Source organism: Ictidomys tridecemlineatus, chromosome 5 (genome assembly GCF_052094955.1).
Source record: "Ictidomys tridecemlineatus isolate mIctTri1 chromosome 5, mIctTri1.hap1, whole genome shotgun sequence".
NCBI classification, from domain to species: domain Eukaryota; kingdom Metazoa; phylum Chordata; class Mammalia; order Rodentia; family Sciuridae; genus Ictidomys; species Ictidomys tridecemlineatus.
The window spans coordinates 32,863,012-32,882,751 of record NC_135481.1 but is presented as its reverse complement, the minus strand read 5'-3'; the positions used below and the strand labels follow the sequence as shown (position 1 = coordinate 32,882,751).

Sequence of the window (19,740 nt, the reverse complement as noted above, 5' to 3'; positions counted from 1 at the left end):
GCGGCCCGGGTTCGATCCTCAGCACCACATACCAACAAAGATGTTGTGTCCGCCAAGAACTAAAAAATAAATAAATATTAAAAATTAAAAAAAAAATTAAAAAAATAAATTGTAGGAAACCTACAGGTGCTTGCAAATTGTAGGTTCTGGATATAGAGCAAAACAGGAAAGAAATTGGAAATGTTAAAACTGAGTTTGGAGAAACAAATAGAGACCTAAATCAGGGATAAGGGAGATTTCTGTTTAAATTTGTTTTGCTTTGCTTTCAAAACAGAGTGCTTGCAACCTACATATTCAACGCTGTTTAGAAAACGTGACTCTCGACTACCTAAAGATTTTATTGGCGAGTTGCTGACTACTATTTTGGTGCTTTCTAGCTAGTATTTAGGAGGAAGGTCTCACTACGCAGTATTTCAGGACTACGGACAGCGCCTAGGCGCCTACTCCTGCAATGGGAGGGGATCCGTTTGGGTTTGTTTCTCGTAGAGAAAACCGAAAGGATAAGGGTAAAAACTCCAAGTGACGCATTCAGTCCCCAGTTACACCAATACACCCTTCCCTCCCGTTTTTCCTTTATCCGATGAAATGAAACGCAATGTAAAAATCTAGAGACTACCGTTCCACGGAGACTGCTGTCATCACGGGCAGCAAAATGCCCGCGGCATAGCTGGGGATGCAGCAAAGAGAGAAAATCAAGGATTTTCACAATAAATCAATGAAACCTCACGGCCTTAGGAAGCAAAAATGGTGATGAATCCTGATTGCTAACCTTTAGGATGTAATGTGGGGAAAAATGAGCGCCTGTTTCCTTTTATTTCCTTCTTCTTTTTAGCAGACCTGAAGAATAGAGCCTGTTGCTGCTGTAGCTGATGCCCTTCCCCCTCTCGTTTCCACCTCCTTTCAGTCTTACACACATATACAGACGCTATCACATTCACACACGCGCGCAAATATTTACAGTGACACACCGAAGAAATCAACACACATTTTCCTACAAACCGTACGCGCGCACACACGTACTTCGGCGAGCGCCCACGTCCTCTCTCACCGACAGACACAGGCATTTACACACGTAGGCCAGGAAAGCGCTAACCAGGGTCCTGTGACTCCACGCAGGTTCCCAGAATACGCCTTTTACATTTTTACTGAACCGATCAGCGAACACAGACAAACCTGCCAACACTTAAGTCTACTCGCTGGATTTCATCTCCATGACAACAAGCATGGAAGGTGAGACATTGCTGCCTGCCAAGTAACTTTCTCTCCCTTCTCCCCGCATTAACTGACAGGGTTCCAGTACAGGTCCAGATGAGGAGCCTGTCCTCATCCTCTTGCCTTTCTGAGGCAGGAGAGCCAGAGGAGGGTGGTGGGGGGGAGCCTGCGGGTCTGGTGAGTTCAAATTCTTAGGAGGAAAGGACCCTAGTGCTTCTGGAGCTGCTGGTGCTCTTGTTTTAAAAAAAAAAAAAAAAATGTGTGTGTTTGTATGGATTGTTGATGCTTTCCCCATAATATTTGGTAGGAAGTTTCCATGCTTTTTCAGTTTAATATTTAGAAAGAGAGCTAGAGACAAACAACGTAGAATAATAATGATGGTCTAGGCTTCTCTAGCGAGGCATTTTGAGAATTTTCAGATCAGATTGTCTAGTAATTTGGAAGGAATGTCAAAAGAGCCATCCAAAAGGTCTCTTAAGAGAGAAATTCTCTTAAGATTGAAATCTGAAGGGTTTAAGGGTGAATTCTGGAAGATCCCAAGGTATAGCTCTCTGGGAAACTCTGAAATTTATGCACCATGATGAAGACATCTGGGTTTGTAATTTAAGGTTTTCTTTCAATTCCAACACATTCCATTACTAATGATTAGCTAGCTCCATGCAAAAGTGGCCTCAATAATGCTTCTTTTTCCTCTTTACTTTTAACAGGACTTAATAATCTTTTTATATTTGGTGCAGGGTGTGTGTGTGTCTATGCTTGGGAGGGCTCATTTTTTTTAAGCTTGGGTTTTCTTATATGTGTCATTTCATGAAATTATGAATGTCATATCATTGGTATTAGAAATTATTATCCAGAATATCATATTTCACTTTAATAATAACTATTTCAGATTTGCTGTTTGGAATGCCATTACTAAATAAATAAACAAGAGGAGGGGGAAAACCTGTTGATTAAAATGAAAATACTGGAGATGGTTCTTTTTTTTTTTGATCCATGTTTTTACCATTGGCTTCCACAATTATTATTGCATGCAAGTTTAATAACTATGTTTCTGAAAAATGAATTTTTGTCTGCTTATCAGTAAATATATTTCACAGAAGAAATAAACATCACCCTCAAATTCATGTATATGAAAGACTAAATATCTATAAAAATATTAACATTGCTTGACCACTTACAATGATATGATTTGTATGACTAATCAGAGGATTTAGTTTTTTTTTTTTCATTTGGTGATTTGCAATTATGAAGCAGCCTCCATGAAATTTGGGCCTTTCAATACCTACAGGTATACCCTTGGCCCAATCCTATGACTCATCAGAACTTCAAATGTCAGTTCCTGACATTTGCCATGAAAGAAATGTTGTACTTTCAACCCAGTTGCTTCTTTCAAAAGTGCCTAAACATTAATTTCAATGAATATGGCTCAAAGTAGTAGTTTATTATTTCTAGTAGTATTACAAAAATGTATTAAAACATTTTAATCAATATATGTAGAAACCCTGATGTTTAAACTGTGCAATGTTGATAATTTTATCAATTTTTTTGTTGTCTAGCATATTTAAAATAATTTTACCACTATTTAATTTTACATTTGATCTTTTTTATTCATCAAATTTTCTCAACTAATTTTTCTAATATTTTTAAATTTATGGTTTTGTTACTTCATAATCTGAATTTCTCTTATGTTTTTTTCATTTTTCTATTTCCTAGTAAACAGGATGTTAAGATGATGTTTCCTCCTGAGGTAGGCATTACAATGTTTGTTGTGCAGAACCTAATGATGTTTTGCTTTCTGATCTCTTTCAGCAACTAGAGAAAGTAAAAATGTATCTGACTTCCATAGTTGTCAAATATTTTGGATTCCTTATTTATTTTTAAGAAATGAATGTTGTAATTGAAGACTTATTTATGTTGCTATCAATATTTTTATGTTGTATTATGTTCCATATCAATAGAAAGGCACAAAGCTGACCCTGTTTACTAAAATTTTCTCAGAAACTGTAGACTTCATGCTGAAATTAGACAAGTTGTTCATTTCGTAAGTCAAATAAAATGGAAAATTTGGCCAATTAGTTGAAAAATTTAGACCTAAAATACAAGTATTTCAATTGCTACATACTTAAACTACCAAGAACATCTATTTACTGATTCTATTATTAAGCAAGTGTTTAACTTTTTACTTTTATTTGTTTGTGTAGAAGCAGTGTGAAGCAATGGCCAGAACTTTTTTCAACCTTCGAATATTACTTTTCAATTATTTTCCTTGATCTGTATTTTGTTTTCATCTTTAGTGTGGAGTATAATTTTAAGATGAATATAGAAATCTAAGTTTTTCTTTTTAAGGTATTAATAAAACATCTGCTCTTTCCCAACTCAATTAAAAAATGGAAATTTTATAGCCCTTTGAACTTTAGGTACTAGACTTTTTTCCCCCCTAGGATTAGACCTAGAATCTCATGTATACTAAGCAAGTGCTCTACCACTGAGTTACATCCTAGCGCTTTTTATTTTGAGACAGAGTCACACCAAATTGAATAGGCAGGCCTTGGACTTGCTATCCTCCTGCCTCAGTCTCCCAAGTAGCTGGGAATACAAATGTGCACCTCCACGACTGGCTTTGTTTTTCTATTGAAAACTGAATACATGATCATGTCTTTATTATTGAAAATCATAAATCTAATGATTTAAGCTTCTGCACCTTTAACTTTTGTGCAAGTAAAACTTATTTTGTCAAGTTTCCTCCACCAACCTGACTCCATTCTTTCATTGCTCATCATGTCTAAATACCCTTCAACTTAGTGTCCCAACATTAGAGAATACTGTTTTGTTTTGTTGATACTGGGGATTGAACCCAGGGTGCTAAGCTACTAAGCAACAGCCCAGCCCTTTTTAATATTTTATTTAGAGACATGGTGTCTCTAGGTTGCTTCAGGACCTTACTAATTTGCTGAGGCTGGCTTTGAACTTGAGTTCCTCTTGCCTTAGCCTCCTGAGCACTAGACTACAGGAGTGTGCCTGGATCTCTCTATATTTTGTTTATCCCCTTGGAATCTCTCTCTCTCTCTCTTTTTCATCAAGATGTTGAAGATAATATCAACCACATATGGTTGTTGTGGGGATAAAATAATATACATAAATCACTTTTTGATACGCAGTCCATGTTGGATACAAGTTTTCTTTCTTTTTTTATTTTCTTGGTAGAAACCTGCATTGTTTTATTCTTGTTTGAGCATGGCTCCTCTCCCTTCCTGGTTGGAATGTCTTTGAGTAGAGGTATCCTTCCTAGTACAACATAGTAGCAATGCAATAAATATTTTAGGGTAAAAGTATAGTGCATATATATTATTTTATACTTGCCTGACTGAAGCATAATTACAGTATTGCTACTTTCTATCATTTGTATCTCCATTCAATTTAAGACAGCATTTATTGTCCATGGTGGTGGTGGTACTGGAAATTGAACCCAAGGACCCTTTACCACTGAGCTACAGGCCCAGCCCTTTTTTAAAATTTCTAATTTTGAGATAGGGTCTTGCTAAATTGCTTAGGGCCCCACTAAGTTCCTCAAACTTACAATCCTCCTGTCTCAGCCTCTCAAACTCCTAGGATTATAGGTGTGTGCCACTGCTCCTGGCCAGCATCTGCTTTTTAAATAATCACCTCACAGCTTTGATTTATACTAGTATTTGATAACTTGCAGACTTATTTCACATAAATGGCCAAGCTGTGTCTCCCCCATTTAAGAATGGTACCTCTTTCTTCCTCCCACATAAACACATAATTTTTAGAAATGTTAAATTCTATTCTCTGGTTTCAGCCCAGAATTCTTTTCATCAGAATTGTTTTTTGAGTTTTGATTCTGTGAGCTATCATATAGTTTCAGCTAAGAATTTTATCAAATTTAATAATCATCACTTCTAGGTCTTCAACCTACTTACTATTCAAAAACACTGAAGAGGATGTAGACAGTCCTTTGTGATACTACATTGTAGACCTATCTCCATGATTATAGAACCAAATATTTATTAGGGTAGTACACTGAAGTATGAATCTATATAAAAAATGCTATTATTCAGGAATATCTCCCATGTTCCTTGCAAAGATCATGGGAGACTGCTAAGTGCATTGCCAAAAATTCTAAATCATGTTCATGCTATTTCCCTGACTCACCATACTAGTAATAAAATTTCCAAAAGGAAATGAATTTGGCATTTGCTATAGTTTAGAGCCCATTTGTCAACCAAAGGCCCCATGTGTTAAAGGCTTGGTTGCCAGATTGTGGGCCTATTGGAATATGATGGAACCTTTAGGAAGTAGGGCCTAGTGCAAGGAAGTTAGATCATTGGGGGCAAACCCTTGAAGAAGATATTGGGACACCAATATCTCTCTCTCTCTCTCTCTCTCTCTCTCTCTCTCTCTCTCTCTCTCTCTCTCTCTCTCTCTCTCTCTCTCTCTCTCTCTCTCTCTCTCTCTCTCTCTCTCTCTCCCTGCCTCCTTCCCTCCCTCCCTTCTTTCTGGCTATCATGAAGTAAGTATTTTGCTATACCAGATAATACCACACCCCAAAACAATGGAGCCAACCAAACATGGACTGAAACTTTTGAAATAATGAAATAAACTTTTCATCCTTTAAGTTGATTCTCTCAGGTAGTTTGTCACAGCAATGGAAAGCTGACTAAGACAGCATTACTTATTAAACTCATATTAATTTTAGTGCTTCCTTAAATTCTAACAAATTAGATTAATTGTACATTATTAATATATAATTTTCATAATTCTCCTTTACTTGTTTTTTTTGGAGGGTATGGGGATTGAATCCAGGAGCACTTTACCATTAAGCTACAGCCCAGCCCTTTTAATATTTTTTTTGAAGCAAGGTCTCACTAAGTTTCTTAGGGCCATGATAATTCACTGAGGATGGCCTTGAACTTGTGATTCTCCTACCTTAGCCTCCCAAGTCACTGGGATTATAGGCATGCACCACTAAGCCCTGCTCTCCTCTTTTGAAAATAGAAACATTTATCTGTCCATACCTATAAATCTGGCAGCTCTCTTATAAGTCAGTAACTTCTGAAAGTTCTTGAAAATATATTTGTAAGTTACAAATCATCTGAACCTGGGAGTTTAAACTCATTTAATGTGGTTAAACATTATTCTTCTACATTCTTGCCCCCTACATTGTTTGATTTTTTTATATTATTTTAAAAGTTTATTCTACATTGGTTAAAAAGAAAAAAGTAGATAAAAATATTTCTGTCTTTTCTTTGTCACTTGGTACATTAAACTATCTTGCACAAAGAAGGGATTTAATCCTATATCAGTTAATTTCTTGATCTGAACATATCATATTTGAAATCTCCCCTCCTACTTCAATTCTTTTGCAGTGGCTGTTTCCTGAAATTTCAATGCTCTTCACCCCCTATATTTTCATGTCTCCTTCCTTGCATTATTCAAGTTTGAGGTCAAATATTATCTCCCTAGAGAGGCATTTGTAACCCTTGAAACTAAAATAATGACCTTTGGTCACTACCACAATTCTTTTTCCTTTTAACTTGTTTTTCTTTCTTTCACATTTACAACTATGACCACCTGGCACAATATATAGATATAGATATATAGAGTTAGATTTTTTTTAATTGTGTTCATCTTTTCCACTGGGATGTAACAGTCATTATGGCAGGTATACATTGTTATCAAGTTCATAACTATTCAGCACCAAGGACCGCACTGACACATAATAGATACTCAACATCTATCTGTTCAATGAATAAGTTTTAAAACATATTATATGTTACCTTAAGCTCATTCAACTCTTTAGAATTCCTGAAACATTTAAAATTTTTGGTCACTTTTCAGCATTTACCCTAGTTACACTGCATTTTTTCTGTATTTGTACCAATAATAGAGATTGAGTGCTTAGAAATATACATAATGTCATCAAATAGCCATTTATCTATTCCTCCAAGGAATAACAAAACTAGTCGCTTTATTTATTTACTACGTGATTCTGTATACTCATTTATTGTTCATACCCTTACCTGATTCTAGAAATTTTGGAAGTATCTTACAATAATCCTCTTGCCTAAGGGTAAGAGCCAAGTATTATAAAGGACAGGGCAAACAAAGGAAGGTACAATTATGCCAGAAATCTATGCTAACCAAAGTTGCTACAATAGAATGCCTGGTACAGATTAACACCAAAATAACATAATGACTACATACTTTTCCTTAAAAAAAAAAAAAAAAAAAAAAACAGAAAAAAACTTACAAAGTTATTAGGAAAGACTTTCTCTGTCTTTAAAAACTAACAATCACATTCTGTAAATGCTATGTTAATCAATTTGATAGAAAAGAGCAGAAACACTGAACTCTGAAAAAGCTGTTGAATTTTGATATAAATCTTCAAGACCATTTTTTTTTTTTTAGTAGTAGGGATTGAACTCAGGGGTACTTTACTACTGTGCTATATCCTTAGTTCTTATTAATTCTTTTTATTTTTTATTTAGAGACAGTATCTCGCTAAGTTGCTTAAGACCTCACTAAATTACTAAGGCTGCCCTTGAACTTGTCATCCTCTTGCCTCAGATCCCCAAGTCATTGAGATTATAGGAGTACACCATCACGCCTGGTTTCAAGATCGATTTTTGAAATTAAATGCAAGTTCTTTCATTTGTTTTATTTTAAACTAAATGGTTTTGTGTACGTGTGTGTGTTTTGGATATTATAAAATTAGATTTTGGGGGGTGGTACTGGGGATTGAACCCAGAGGCACTTAACCACTGAGCCACATCCTCAGCCCTTTTTTTTTTTTTTTTTTTTTTTTGGTGCTGGGGTTAAACCCAAGGCTTCATATCATGCAAGCTTAGCCTATCTCTGCTCCTGAGCTATACTAGTAGCCCCACAAATCTCCCTGCACCCCAGTTCCAATCTAGACGTGTATGGTGGGCACCAAAGCATATTCTCTTTTCATTACTTCAACATATTTTTTTTAAGAGACAGAGAGAGAGAGAGAGAATTTTTTTTTTAATATTTATTTTAGTTTTTGGCGGACACAACATCTTTGTTGGTATGTGGTGCTGAGGATCGAACCCGGGCCGCACACATGCCAGGCGAGCGCGCTACCGCTTGAGCCCCATCCCCAGCCCTTTTATTCTTTATTTTGAAACAGGTTCTAGTTGCTTTAGGGCCTTGTTAAGTTACTGAGGCTGGCTTTGAACTTGAGATTCTCTTGCCTCAGCCCTCTGAGTTGCTGGGATTATAAATAAGTGTCACCATACCTGGCCTAGATTGATTTTTAAGAATAATTTTATACATCAAGCATTATGTTCCTCAATGTATTTACTTGACTCCAGTTCAAATATTTATTAGGTATCTACAATGTGCCAGGAACTGTAGTCAGTACTTACTTACCAGGAACTGTACTTCAGTACATGTGAAGTACTTATTTTTCCATTAAAAATGCAACTTAGCAAGGCATTAAGCAACTTTGGAATAAACTGTCTCAAAAAAAGGGCTGGGAATGTGGCTCAGTGGTAGAATGCCCCTGTGTTAAGTCTCTAGTAACCCCCACACACACAAAGTATATATATAAAACTCATTAATTCACATATTGTCTGACTCTAAGAATAGAGCATTATCTGGTATATGTTTAATTTAATAGAAGTAAATGAGATGAGTGGTTTTTTGCTACATCTAGAAAATGCTTCTTTTTTGTTGGCTTGTTTGTTTTGTCAATTGGTAAGTTTTACTTAGAATGTTAGAGTATAGTTGATTAATTACTGGCCAACAGATAACTGACTTAACTCTTCCAGTGATTCAACTCTTTCAGTGACCCTGAATTTGAGTCTGTACTATGATCTTTTAAAAACATTTAAATAAATTTAGCTACTAGTATAAAAACAATCAGTTTAAGCTATTTCTACATGATAATGAAATGAACTAGCTGAAAATGAACTGATATTTAAAAACACCCAGATGGTTCAATAGTGCAAATTATTGTGTGCTGGGTTCCCCAGAAACCAGACCCTGAGACAAAGGTCAGTGTGCCAGAGGTTTATCCTGTAGAAGCATGGATAATTAAGCAGGAGTGGGCAGAAGCTGAATTGTGATGTGGACCCGGTAACAGACTCAGCTGATCCCATGTGGATCTCCAGCACTGACCCTGCCTTTGAGTCAAGATGGCCATGCCTTCATACTATCATAGCAACCAGTCACTGAAGATGACCTTCCCTGGATATGGCCATGACCTAAGGTGTAGTAGACTCTGAGGTTGACACAATCCATGAAAGGAGCAAGACATTGAAGACTGTTTGCTAACAACATTTCTGGCTGCTGGGCAATGAATCCTTCATTGAAGAGAATCTATTGAGTGCATCACAGTGTCCACCAATAATCCATATTTATTGTCTCTTCTTACCACATATACCCTGAAATATCAAATAGCAAGGATTTGTTCTAATGAAAAAACATTCAGTCAGTTATTACAAAGCTTGGTCTACATCTCCATATAGAAACATTCTCCTTTTCAATTTCTCCATCCATTAACAAATGGATCAGATTATTTATGTGTCTCAACAAATGACCTTTAATTGACAAAAGCAAAGAGAGAGAGAGAGAGAGAGAGAGAGAGAGAGAGAATTTGTCACAAAAAAATATTTCTGTTAAGTCTCAGGGTCATTAGATATTCTGTACACTCTCCTGTGCTTTTTACACAACAGATAATTCAAGAACTTCGTCTTTTTGTTTTAATATTTATGTTTTAGTTGTAGTTGGACACAATACCTTTATTTTAATGTGGTGCTGAGGATCGAACCTAGGGCCTCATACGTTCTAGAATGAGTGCTCTACCACTGAGCCACAATGCCAGCCCCAAGAACTGCTCTTCTGAAAGATTATTCTGAACCACTTAAGTGAGCTAAATTTAAAAAAAAAATTATAGTGATTTCATGATATTCTTATCAGGGCATAAAAATGATTTGGCAGAAAAATTCAACAGAAGAGTTTGAAACATTTTTTTTCTTTTATTAAACAAAGGATCAAATAACTAGCATACTCCAGAATATATTGAATATTTCTGAAATTTAAGGTTTGAAGATAGTGCTCTTTTTTAATCCAAATCATTATAAAATACAATACTGATTGAAATAAATTGATTGCATTATTTACTAAATACTTTTGGAAGGCACAAGTCTTGCTGTTATTACTCTCTCCATTCCTTATCTCCCATCCCTTGTTCTCTCTCAATTATTTTCTGAAAACTGAGTCCAAAAAAATCTTAAGGTCAGCTATTAAAAATAAACATAATTTAAAAAGTTGTCAGAAGAAGCAACAATAAAAAAAGAGGACACTATTTCTATCATTTTCAGTTATTGCAAACCAAGCTATTTGGTGACAATCTTCTTGAAGGCAGGAGTTACTGTACATTCGTAATCATTTGACTTAATTAACTATTTTAATTTGTGCTCATTAATTTGATTAACATTAAGATGTAAAATGTGGGAGCTGGGGTTGCGGCTCAGTGGTAGAGCGCTTGCCTAGCATGTGTGAGACACTGGGTTCGATTCTCAGCACTGAATATAAATAAATAAAGTTCCATTGACAACCAAAAAGTATTTTTAAAAAAAGATGTAAAATGTGAAAGAAATCCTATTTCTCTTCAATTCAGCATATATTTTCTGAATACTTTAGCTATACTTTTAGAATCTCAATATACTAAGGGCTTACAAGTAGAAATCTAGTTGGAACTTGGGAGTATTAAAGCTGAATTTGTTTAACTTAAACTTTATGTTTATTTAGGAGGTTCTGAAAGTTAATGGAGAAGGTGGGGAGGTAGCTTAATGGCTCAATACAGATGCTGCTTGCCTTGTATAAGCTGATATGTTGGGCACTGCTGGTATTTAACATAATTTATTTAACATAATTTAATAGACACAAGTTCTCTAAGAAATTCACATTGTAGGGAGTGTTAGTGAATACGAAAATACAATTACATAAGCATAAAAGTTAAAGAGGTGAGAAAGAAGGATTATATCTGTTTAAAAGAATTGGGATTTGTATCAGCAAAATGGCAATAGAGATAAACCCTGAAGTATAAACTTGAAATAGCATGAATAGCATATGTCTGTGTTTATGTATGGTATTATCTACACATGCAAAAATGAAGTGAATTTAGATGACAGTTCAGAGCAAAGAAGCAATGACAACCTTCTAGAAATTAATCAAAAGTTTTTAGGGTTGAATTTGAATATCCATCTTCATGCTTGATTTTATATTTAAATATGTAGAAATGGTTTTATGCATCCTAAATAGTAATTCTGTAATTATTAGAAATTACTAGAATTAGTAGAAATAGCCATCACCGATGCTAATTTGGTTCTGATCCATAGCTGATAATGTTGTCAAACATCTTTTGCAAGTTAAGTCAAGAGAGTTTGAAAAATGACAGATTTTATATGAAGATTTCCTGTCTGATACAATACAAGGGTAAAACTAAACTGAATTCAATTTTATACCTAGGCCAAAAGTTGACTGCAGCAGGAATTTTGAAGAGCCACAACGATGTGCCAGTGAATAATGAGTAGTACCTACTGTGGCAATTCTTCAGCTAAGATGAGCGTCAATGAAGTTTCAGCTTTCTCATTGACTCTGGAGCAAAAAACTGGCTTTGCTTTTGTTGGGATTCTGTGTATCTTCTTGGGACTTCTAATTATCAGATGCTTCAAAATTCTCTTAGACCCATATAGTAGCATGCCTTCTTCTACATGGGAAGATGAAGTTGAAGAGTTTGATAAAGGGACGTTTGAATATGCACTCGCCTGATTTCCAGCTTTATGCTTCTCATGGTTGTGCTATTGGGACATGTGGTGGCTACATTTGGGTATGCTGGGTAGGCTGGAGAGAAACTCATTACATTCATTGAATTCAATAAAGATCTATCATTGATTTATCCACTGTGCCATGTAGATGATAAACCACTCTTAGGATTACTACTTTTCTCTGTCCCTGCATCAAGGTATCTAATGAATAGAACAAAATATGGCTCCACTTATAAACCATTTTTATTTTTACCTTGAACATTTGCCTTGAATTTCTGTTCTCTTCCATATGCCCATGAACTAGCTGGAGGCACCCTCCTTCCTCTTCTCTGCAAAGTCTAAATACCCTCTTCACATTCCAGATCCAGACCTCTAATTTAACTTTAGAGAATCAGATCATAAACATAAGGGACAGTCAAAAGAATAAACAGAATATGGTTTTTTAAAAATGATAACCATCAGTCAAAAAGGTTCATAGGTAAAACAAAACAAAAGAAAACAAAACAAAACCAAAAAACTAACACCTAAATCCCAAAAGTTTCCACAGGCCCTAAAATCTCCCCAAACTTACAGAGCCCTGGCCCTTCTAGTCTTATTATAGAATCTTTTGCAATAAAGTTCTATAGCTTGGAATCAAAGTGGTCCTGCTTCATACTGATATTCTCTCCACTACCCCTTAGATAAATCACATTTAAGAGGGAGTTTCCAGCAGGATCAGAGCATTCTGCCAGAATAAGAAGTCCACTCTCAACCCTGCCACTATTAGAGCTATGCAACCTTGAGCAAGTCATCTTATCTCCGTGTTCTTGGTGGGGAAGCTATCCAGAATATTGTTAACATTCTTAGTGCCCTAAACATGTTACAAATATGACGTGAAATTCAGAGGTCTAAGAATGAGGATTTAAGAGGTCATGAAAGTTTTTCAGATTAGAAACCTAAAGTCAGAGACTTGGATTCTAATGTTGGCCCCCAAACTAGCTTTTTGGTCTAGAAAGTTACCTAAGGGTAACTTATTTTTTGCATCTGCAAAACAAGAGTAAGAAGCCCTTGGGCTGGGGGATGTGGCTCAAGCGGTAGCGCACTAGCCTGGCATGCGTGCGGCCCGGGTTCGATCCTCAGCACCACATACCAACAAAGATGTTGTGTCTGCTGATAACTAAAAAATAAATATTTAAAAAAAAAGATTAAGAAACCCATCCTGCATATCCTGCAAGAATATTAAGAAGACCAATGAGGTATATTTACTGTGAAAGCACTTTGAAAAACATGAAACACTGTTTCAACATACCTTACTATCACTATTTAGTATCTTCATGAGTAGTAGTGTAAGGGTCCGGCTAAACGTCGGAGAAAGAGACCACACAAGAGACTGGCTTCATGCAATTGGCAGGAAGGAGTTTGTTGAACCAGCATGCTGGGGCTCAAGGCTCACTCAGGAAGGGAGAGCAGCCCAGAGCCCAGAGCAGAGGTCAAGCAGAGCTTAAGTACACTTTTTGGGGAGGGCGGGGGGAGGGGCTTTGCATACATCAGAACAAATCATTATGAGGCTCGGGAAAATTGAACAACAACTCTGAGACATGATTAGTACATTCATTGGCAGGAACAGGCTGGGCAGGAGTGATTGGTCACTTCTAAGCAGGGTACACATTCAAACTGATTGGTTTTAGGGCCTAGAGGACTATGTGAGGAGCTACTCAGAGCCCTTAGCTATTAAACAGCCAGAGGATCAGGAGGAATATTTACTGGGCAGTCCAGGTATTGTCCTAACAGAGGATTTTAACAATACCTGGTCCTTTACTTTTTAACTCAGGCCCTGCAGCTTGGAAACTTTACAATGCCCGGTCTCTTACACTTTAACTCAGGCTTTGCGGCTTAGAATCAGCTTAGAAATTTTTTCTTTACAGTAGCAGTAATAAAAGTGCTCAAACCCAAAGAAGAAATGACTTATTCAACCTCTCCACTATTCATTCTCTTCATTTGAAAAATGAAAAGATAGAATGACATCATTCTAAGTCTTTCCAATTACAAAATTTTGACTCTCTGTGATCACTGAATGAAGATAAATAATAAAAAACATTGGTGTCTCCTGAGACCACAGAACAGCCAAACATATCAAGAAGGAATAAGACTAACATTTACTGAAAACTAGCACTAATTTAGGTGCTTTCCATTAATTTGATACTCTTCTCAATCCTTTGGGACTATTATTTTTATTTTATTTTTATCTCAGTTTCACAGAAGAGGAACTAAAGTCAATGTAATGTAATGCCCTAAGGTCATCAAGTAATGTCCCAAGGTAATCAAGCTGGGGGATGAATGTGTTTAGAATTGAACTTGGGTAGACCAACATTGACAGTTTTCCCTGATACTGTCTTTTGCATCTAGCGTACATGAGAATTTCTCAGATCTATGGCACTCAAAACCAGCTGTCTCAGTGAGGTTCCCTGATTCTCCCCATCCCCTGGTAGATTTAGAACACATTTGTGATGGCTGTGGCTCTTCTGGACCAAACCCTCACCTCAAGAAGTCTCTTTGTACCCAGTTGATACAAGATTGTAAACACAAAACACATGATAGCCAGGTGGTAATTTAACCCAAGAACACTTCACTGAGTAAAGCTCAGCTGAACTTGCTGAAAACTGTATGTATCAAGACATTAGCATCTTCTTTGCAAAGTCTAAATACAAATACATTAGTAGCCAAAATGTAGAGTTTTGTGAGTGTTTTACCTTAGTAGCCAAAACGTAGAGTTTTGTAAGTGTTTTCCCAGGGAGAAACAAACACAATGGTCGCCCTGGGAAAACACTCACAAAACTCTACATTTTGGCTACTAAGGTATAACAAAGCCAGATATTCGGTTTAAAAAAGACTCCCCCACTCCCCAAAAATGCAAGAAAACTTCATGCAGCCTCTGCATTATTCCTGAAATTTCAACTCCCACAAACTTATCAGATAACAACTTCACCACAATATTAGTTTCAACCCACTAAAGAAAACATTTATTAACCAAAAGTGTCTTTACCCATAGCTTTTATTCATAGCCTGTTGTGTGCATTTTATCAGCAGGAATACAAGAGGGGTTATCATCTGTATTTTCAGAGACAATACTAAGAATAATACAATAAATATAAAATTCTGGTTGTAGTATGGATACTTCGTGGAAATTTCACAAAATGCTAATCCTTTAAGGAATAGATGTCCAGTGTCAGACCTGGATCAGCGCCTATTACTTCTTCCCTGGATCTTTGTCAGGCAGAACAGGAGGGAAGATAGAAGTACATATCTCCAGATGGCTGGCTTCTGCTACTTTCCTGTCAGAAAGGTCTAAATCAGGTTCACCTTTCAAGGTTGGTTTTATGGATGGCATAATTTCATCCATATCCCCCCAAACTGTCTCCCATCTGCTCTTGAAGGTCTGAATCCCCTTAATAAAGAACAAAGACATTCATTTCACTGTTAGAGATAAAAACCTTAGAATGAAAATGTCTGGTTGATGTAATACCAAGACTAAAACTAATTCACACTACACTGTAGTCAGGCAACAGGGAGAAAAAAGAATTTGACTGGGATTGGAGACACACACCACTTTTGATAGAGGAAAAAAAGTTTAAAAACAAATAGGCACATGGGGTGCCATGGCACACATCTGTAATCCCAGCAGATCAGGAGGCTGAGGTGAGAGGATCGCAAGTTCAAAGCCAGCCTTGGCAATTTAGCAATATCCTAAGCAACTTAGTGAGGGCCTATCTCAAAATAAAAAATAAAAAGGGATGGGATGTGGCTCAGTGGTTAAGCATCCCTGGTTTAAATCCCTGGTACCAAAAGAAAAAAGAAATAGATGGTTTATGAAAGTGAATGGGAATTGGATGATGTCAGTTTCTGTCCTGGTCTAATAAATAGAATTTGTTTTGGGACCCAGCTCTGTCCTAGTAGTACCTAGTCCTGATCTAAACAACCTACCCCATCTAGCCGAATCTGAAATATGACTAATTTCTACACCTGAAAGCTTTATTCATTGAACTCAGAACCTTTTGTTGAACAGATAAATGACTGGTATTAGTGGCCTTTAAGAAAATATTGAGTTATATGTTCATTCTTGTAATTCTATCTCTATTTCTGATATAGCCTCATTGTGTTAGCCTGACTGATTAACATGGCATTTACCTGACTAAGAGAATCCAAGGGGTTTTACTTAGGTATCTCCAGGCCGTTTCTCTATTTCTTTTTACCAATTTATCTTTCCCATTATTCTCATAGGCATAATACCTATCCTGACTTCTAATGATTAACCTCAGAATTTCAGATATGACTAAGTGAACCACAGCCAAGTATAAATATTGCTAAAATAGCAAAACAAGGACTATGTACTGTTTTAAACCCTAACACAAATATACTCATTTAATCCTCATAATGACTCCTTAGGGTAGGTACCATTATTATTCACATCTACATTTGCAGATGAAAAAAATTAAAGTGCAGAAAGATTCACTTCCTTGAGTTCACACAGATAGGAAGTAGCAGGGCCAGAGTATAAGAACATTCTAACTCCAGAGTTGACTCTTAACCATAATACTACACTATAACCAAACTATCCAGGCAACTGGAAATAACTTGGATAGTTTCATATAAGACACAAGGAGGACTCGTTCAATCATATTTGCTTGAAGACCAATAACAGAATCTGAAGAAGAGCCTTTTGTGTTGTCTTAATAATCACCAACCCACAGATTTGAGTAAAACCTTCTCCTCAACAAAATTAAAAAACCAAGTTTGATAAAATGTTTTCCCAGGTGGAGACAAAATGGCTATTTAGTAGTGCCACTGGGAATGTACCCACAGCTCTAGTTCTGCTTCAAAATTTTTTCCACTAGATAGAAATACTTTGGCAAATAAGAATCAAAGTAAGATTTACTATATGTAAGACAAAATAATTTCAAATAACATTTTCTAGTTACAAAATATAGGAATTACCTCTGGAGGGCTAACAATAAGAGGTCACTAGGACTCATCGTTAAAAAACCATGGGACTCAATTAATCTAGTGCCAAACAATTGAAGCAATAGTTTTTGAAGGATTGCTGTTGAGCAATCTAATTCTCCTTATGAATTAAAGAAACTTTATTTTATATCCTGTCTAAAAGGATTAATGATTTACTACTAGTTACTAGTTGATGTGGTACTTAAGGTTCCTCAGGGATAATGAATGGGTGGGGCTTCTAGTATTATTCCAGACCAATCATTGCAAAGTCATCTCTTTCAAGAAAGGCTCTAACCAATAAGAAGAAGCTTCTTGCTCTGGGCTGAAAGCTAAGTGCCCCATATATGTCTGTGTGATGCTGGAGCAGGTTACATTTCCTCAGAAGGCAGCTCCTTGGTGGTAAGTTAAACATTTCTGGGCAGGATAAAAATTGTACTTAATACTATGTCATAAAGTAGATTCTGAGGAGTGGAGTAAAGGGGTGTCAAGACTTTGAGAAGACTTTTTCTTCTTTGAGAAGAAGCGAGATGTTCTGTAAAAACTACAAAGATAACAGCATCACTTACAATTTCACCAGGAAAGGTTATTTGAAAGTTTAAGCTGGCTTCTTTTTAGTCAAAGAAATAGCTTTAATATCTGTGTGACACAGACAAGTTTTATTTGTATTTAACTCATCTTTCTAGAACTTCCCTTGAAAAAACAAGATTTAAGGTATTGACAAAGAAATATTATTCTAAAAAAAAGTACTTTAAGATGGGTTCATACTGTAGAATTTGTAAAAATTATTGTTGTAGTCTGTTCATTTCATAGTCAGATATAAATCTTTTAATTATTGAGAATATTTCATAAAAGAGAGTCCAAAGAACATGATTATTTTACCTAAATAAAGCATAGGACTTTATTAATAGCTATGATTTATCTCCTATCCCAAATACCTATATTTTTAAAGGTTCCATAATGGCATTTATAAAAACAAACAAATATATGAGCAAATGAAACATTCTGAAGACTAATAAAAGGGGAGAGAATTTACAGAGACATCATTTTGAAAGGTTGTATTTTTTTAACTGTCATTCTAAAATGTGATTTTCCACTTGTTGCACAGGAAACAAAATATTTCTGAGACAAATTTATTACTTGACAACCAATACATTTTTTATGAAGTAGCAAGAATGCCTTTTTAAAGTTTTCAATATTCATTTTATTTATCTTATAGGATATATTCTCAACAATCATTAAATACTTTGCAGTTTCAGAATTTAGTACTGTCAATGAACTATATTTCAGGCTGAGAATATTCTCATCTGTCATTACTAAATGCAATTGGTAGTTCTTTTCTAAAAATCATGCTGACTCCGACTGCATGAAATCCAAGCAAATACTACAAACACTGTAACATTTTATTGACTCCACTGGAAATGCTGTTTGCTGAAGCAAGTCCTCAGTTATTTATTATAGGATTTAATTGCTCAGGTGACAAAGGTTTCCGCATAAGTGATTTTTAGTGAAATGAACTTAAGATTGTAAGACTTGTAAAAGAAAACCCTTTCCTCATTCCCCAACCCTACTCCAATATATTTGTATTCTTTGAAACAAGTTTAATTTTCTTTTTCAATGACAGCTTTGAAGAACATTCTGAAGATTATATAGGAGACAATATATCAAGAATCTATTTATTGAGTTCATCTAGAACAAAAGCCAACAGCTACCTAATGTAACCACATTAGAGTTTGTTTTGAGGCAGAAATTTATAGTTTCTTTCTTTTTTCTTTTTTAACAACTGTATAGTAGATAGCTTAGTCCAAGAAATCCATTTTGGAAGATGTCATTGAACAACTCTTCCAATGTATTTCTGGATTCAGTGCCCAGTAATACCAATCGCTTTCAAGTCAATATCATAAATGAGAACCATGAAAACAGTGCAACTGTGAATGACAACAGGGACCCGCCACATTATGAAGAAACCTCTTTTGGGGATGAAGCCCAGAACAGATTAAGAATCAGCTTTAGGCCTGGGAATCAGGAGTGTTATGACAATTTCCTCCAAAATGGAGAAACTGCTAAGACAGATGCCAGTTTTCATGTCTACGATTCTCACACAAACACATACTACTTGCAAACCTTTGGCCATAACACCATGGATGCTGTTCCCAAGATAGAATACTACCGCAACACTGGCAGCGTCAGTGGGCCCAAGGTCAACCGACCCAGCCTGCTTGAGATTCACGAGCAACTGGCGAAGGTAAGCTTGAAACCATAGGTAAGTGTCCTCCCTATTCATGCCTCCAGGTCATTTCCTTCTCTTTAATAATACTCTGCAATGTGAAAGAATCAAACGTGGAGTCTGTTCCAGACCATCCATCTTACTTACACACTGTCCCTAGTTCCCTATAACCAGCAAATGCACAAAGAGTGCTTCAAAAATGTTTGCAGACTTGGGATAGAGAGCTAAAGAATGAACTCTGAAAGTTAGACAGTAAGTCACATCTTGTTTACAATTATAGATATTCAGTTCACACTTAGTTAAACATGTTCAACTGAATACTAAACTGCTTCCACCTCAGAACTAATTCATCCAAACCAATTGTTTTTAAAAAAAATTACTATGGTTGCTATATTTTCATTAAGGGGTACCAGCCTCCAGTGGGCATGGGTTATTTTTTTTTTATTCTTTACAGAAATAGCAGAAATTTATGATTCAGCATTTATCCCTTCCTCTTCAAAACTTTGCCTG

At 36.0% G+C, this 19,740-nt stretch overlaps 2 protein-coding genes across 7 annotated transcripts in view; both read left to right on the top strand.

The window, feature by feature from the left end:
• Positions 1-574: 574 nt before the first annotated feature.
• On the top strand, positions 575-12,160 carry Ctxn2 (cortexin 2). Of its 3 annotated transcripts, none has more exons than XM_021726600.3 (3): positions 575-1,230; positions 2,926-2,959; positions 11,731-12,160. In XM_021726600.3, the coding sequence occupies exon 3, from the start codon at positions 11,788-11,790 to the stop codon at positions 12,031-12,033; it is 246 nt and encodes an 81-aa protein (XP_021582275.1). In that variant the 5' UTR covers positions 575-1,230; positions 2,926-2,959; positions 11,731-11,787; the 3' UTR covers positions 12,034-12,160. The 3 variants fall into 3 exon arrangements, with proteins under 3 accessions (XP_021582275.1, XP_005316590.1, XP_040131661.1); XM_040275727.2 differs by lacking the exon at positions 575-1,230 and adding an exon at positions 1,291-1,806; XM_005316533.4 differs by lacking the exon at positions 2,926-2,959 and having other exon boundaries at positions 583-1,230.
• Positions 12,161-17,254: 5,094 nt separating this feature from the next.
• Positions 17,255-19,740, top strand: part of Slc12a1 (solute carrier family 12 member 1) — an 85,057-nt gene continuing 82,571 nt past the window's right edge. For all 4 annotated transcript variants that reach the window (XM_013359844.4, XM_040275506.2, XM_040275507.2 and 1 more), the window contains exons 1-2: positions 17,255-17,405; positions 18,628-19,248. In XM_013359844.4, the coding sequence (XP_013215298.1) occupies positions 18,829-19,248 (420 nt within the window). In that variant the 5' untranslated portion in view covers positions 17,255-17,405; positions 18,628-18,828. The remainder of the gene's footprint in view (positions 17,406-18,627; positions 19,249-19,740) is intronic.

Excerpts from the sequence above, each read along its gene's own strand:
- Ctxn2 (XM_021726600.3), top strand. The coding sequence starts at position 11,788 with ATGAGTAGTACCTACTGTGGCAATTCTTCAGCTAAGATGAGCGTCAAT.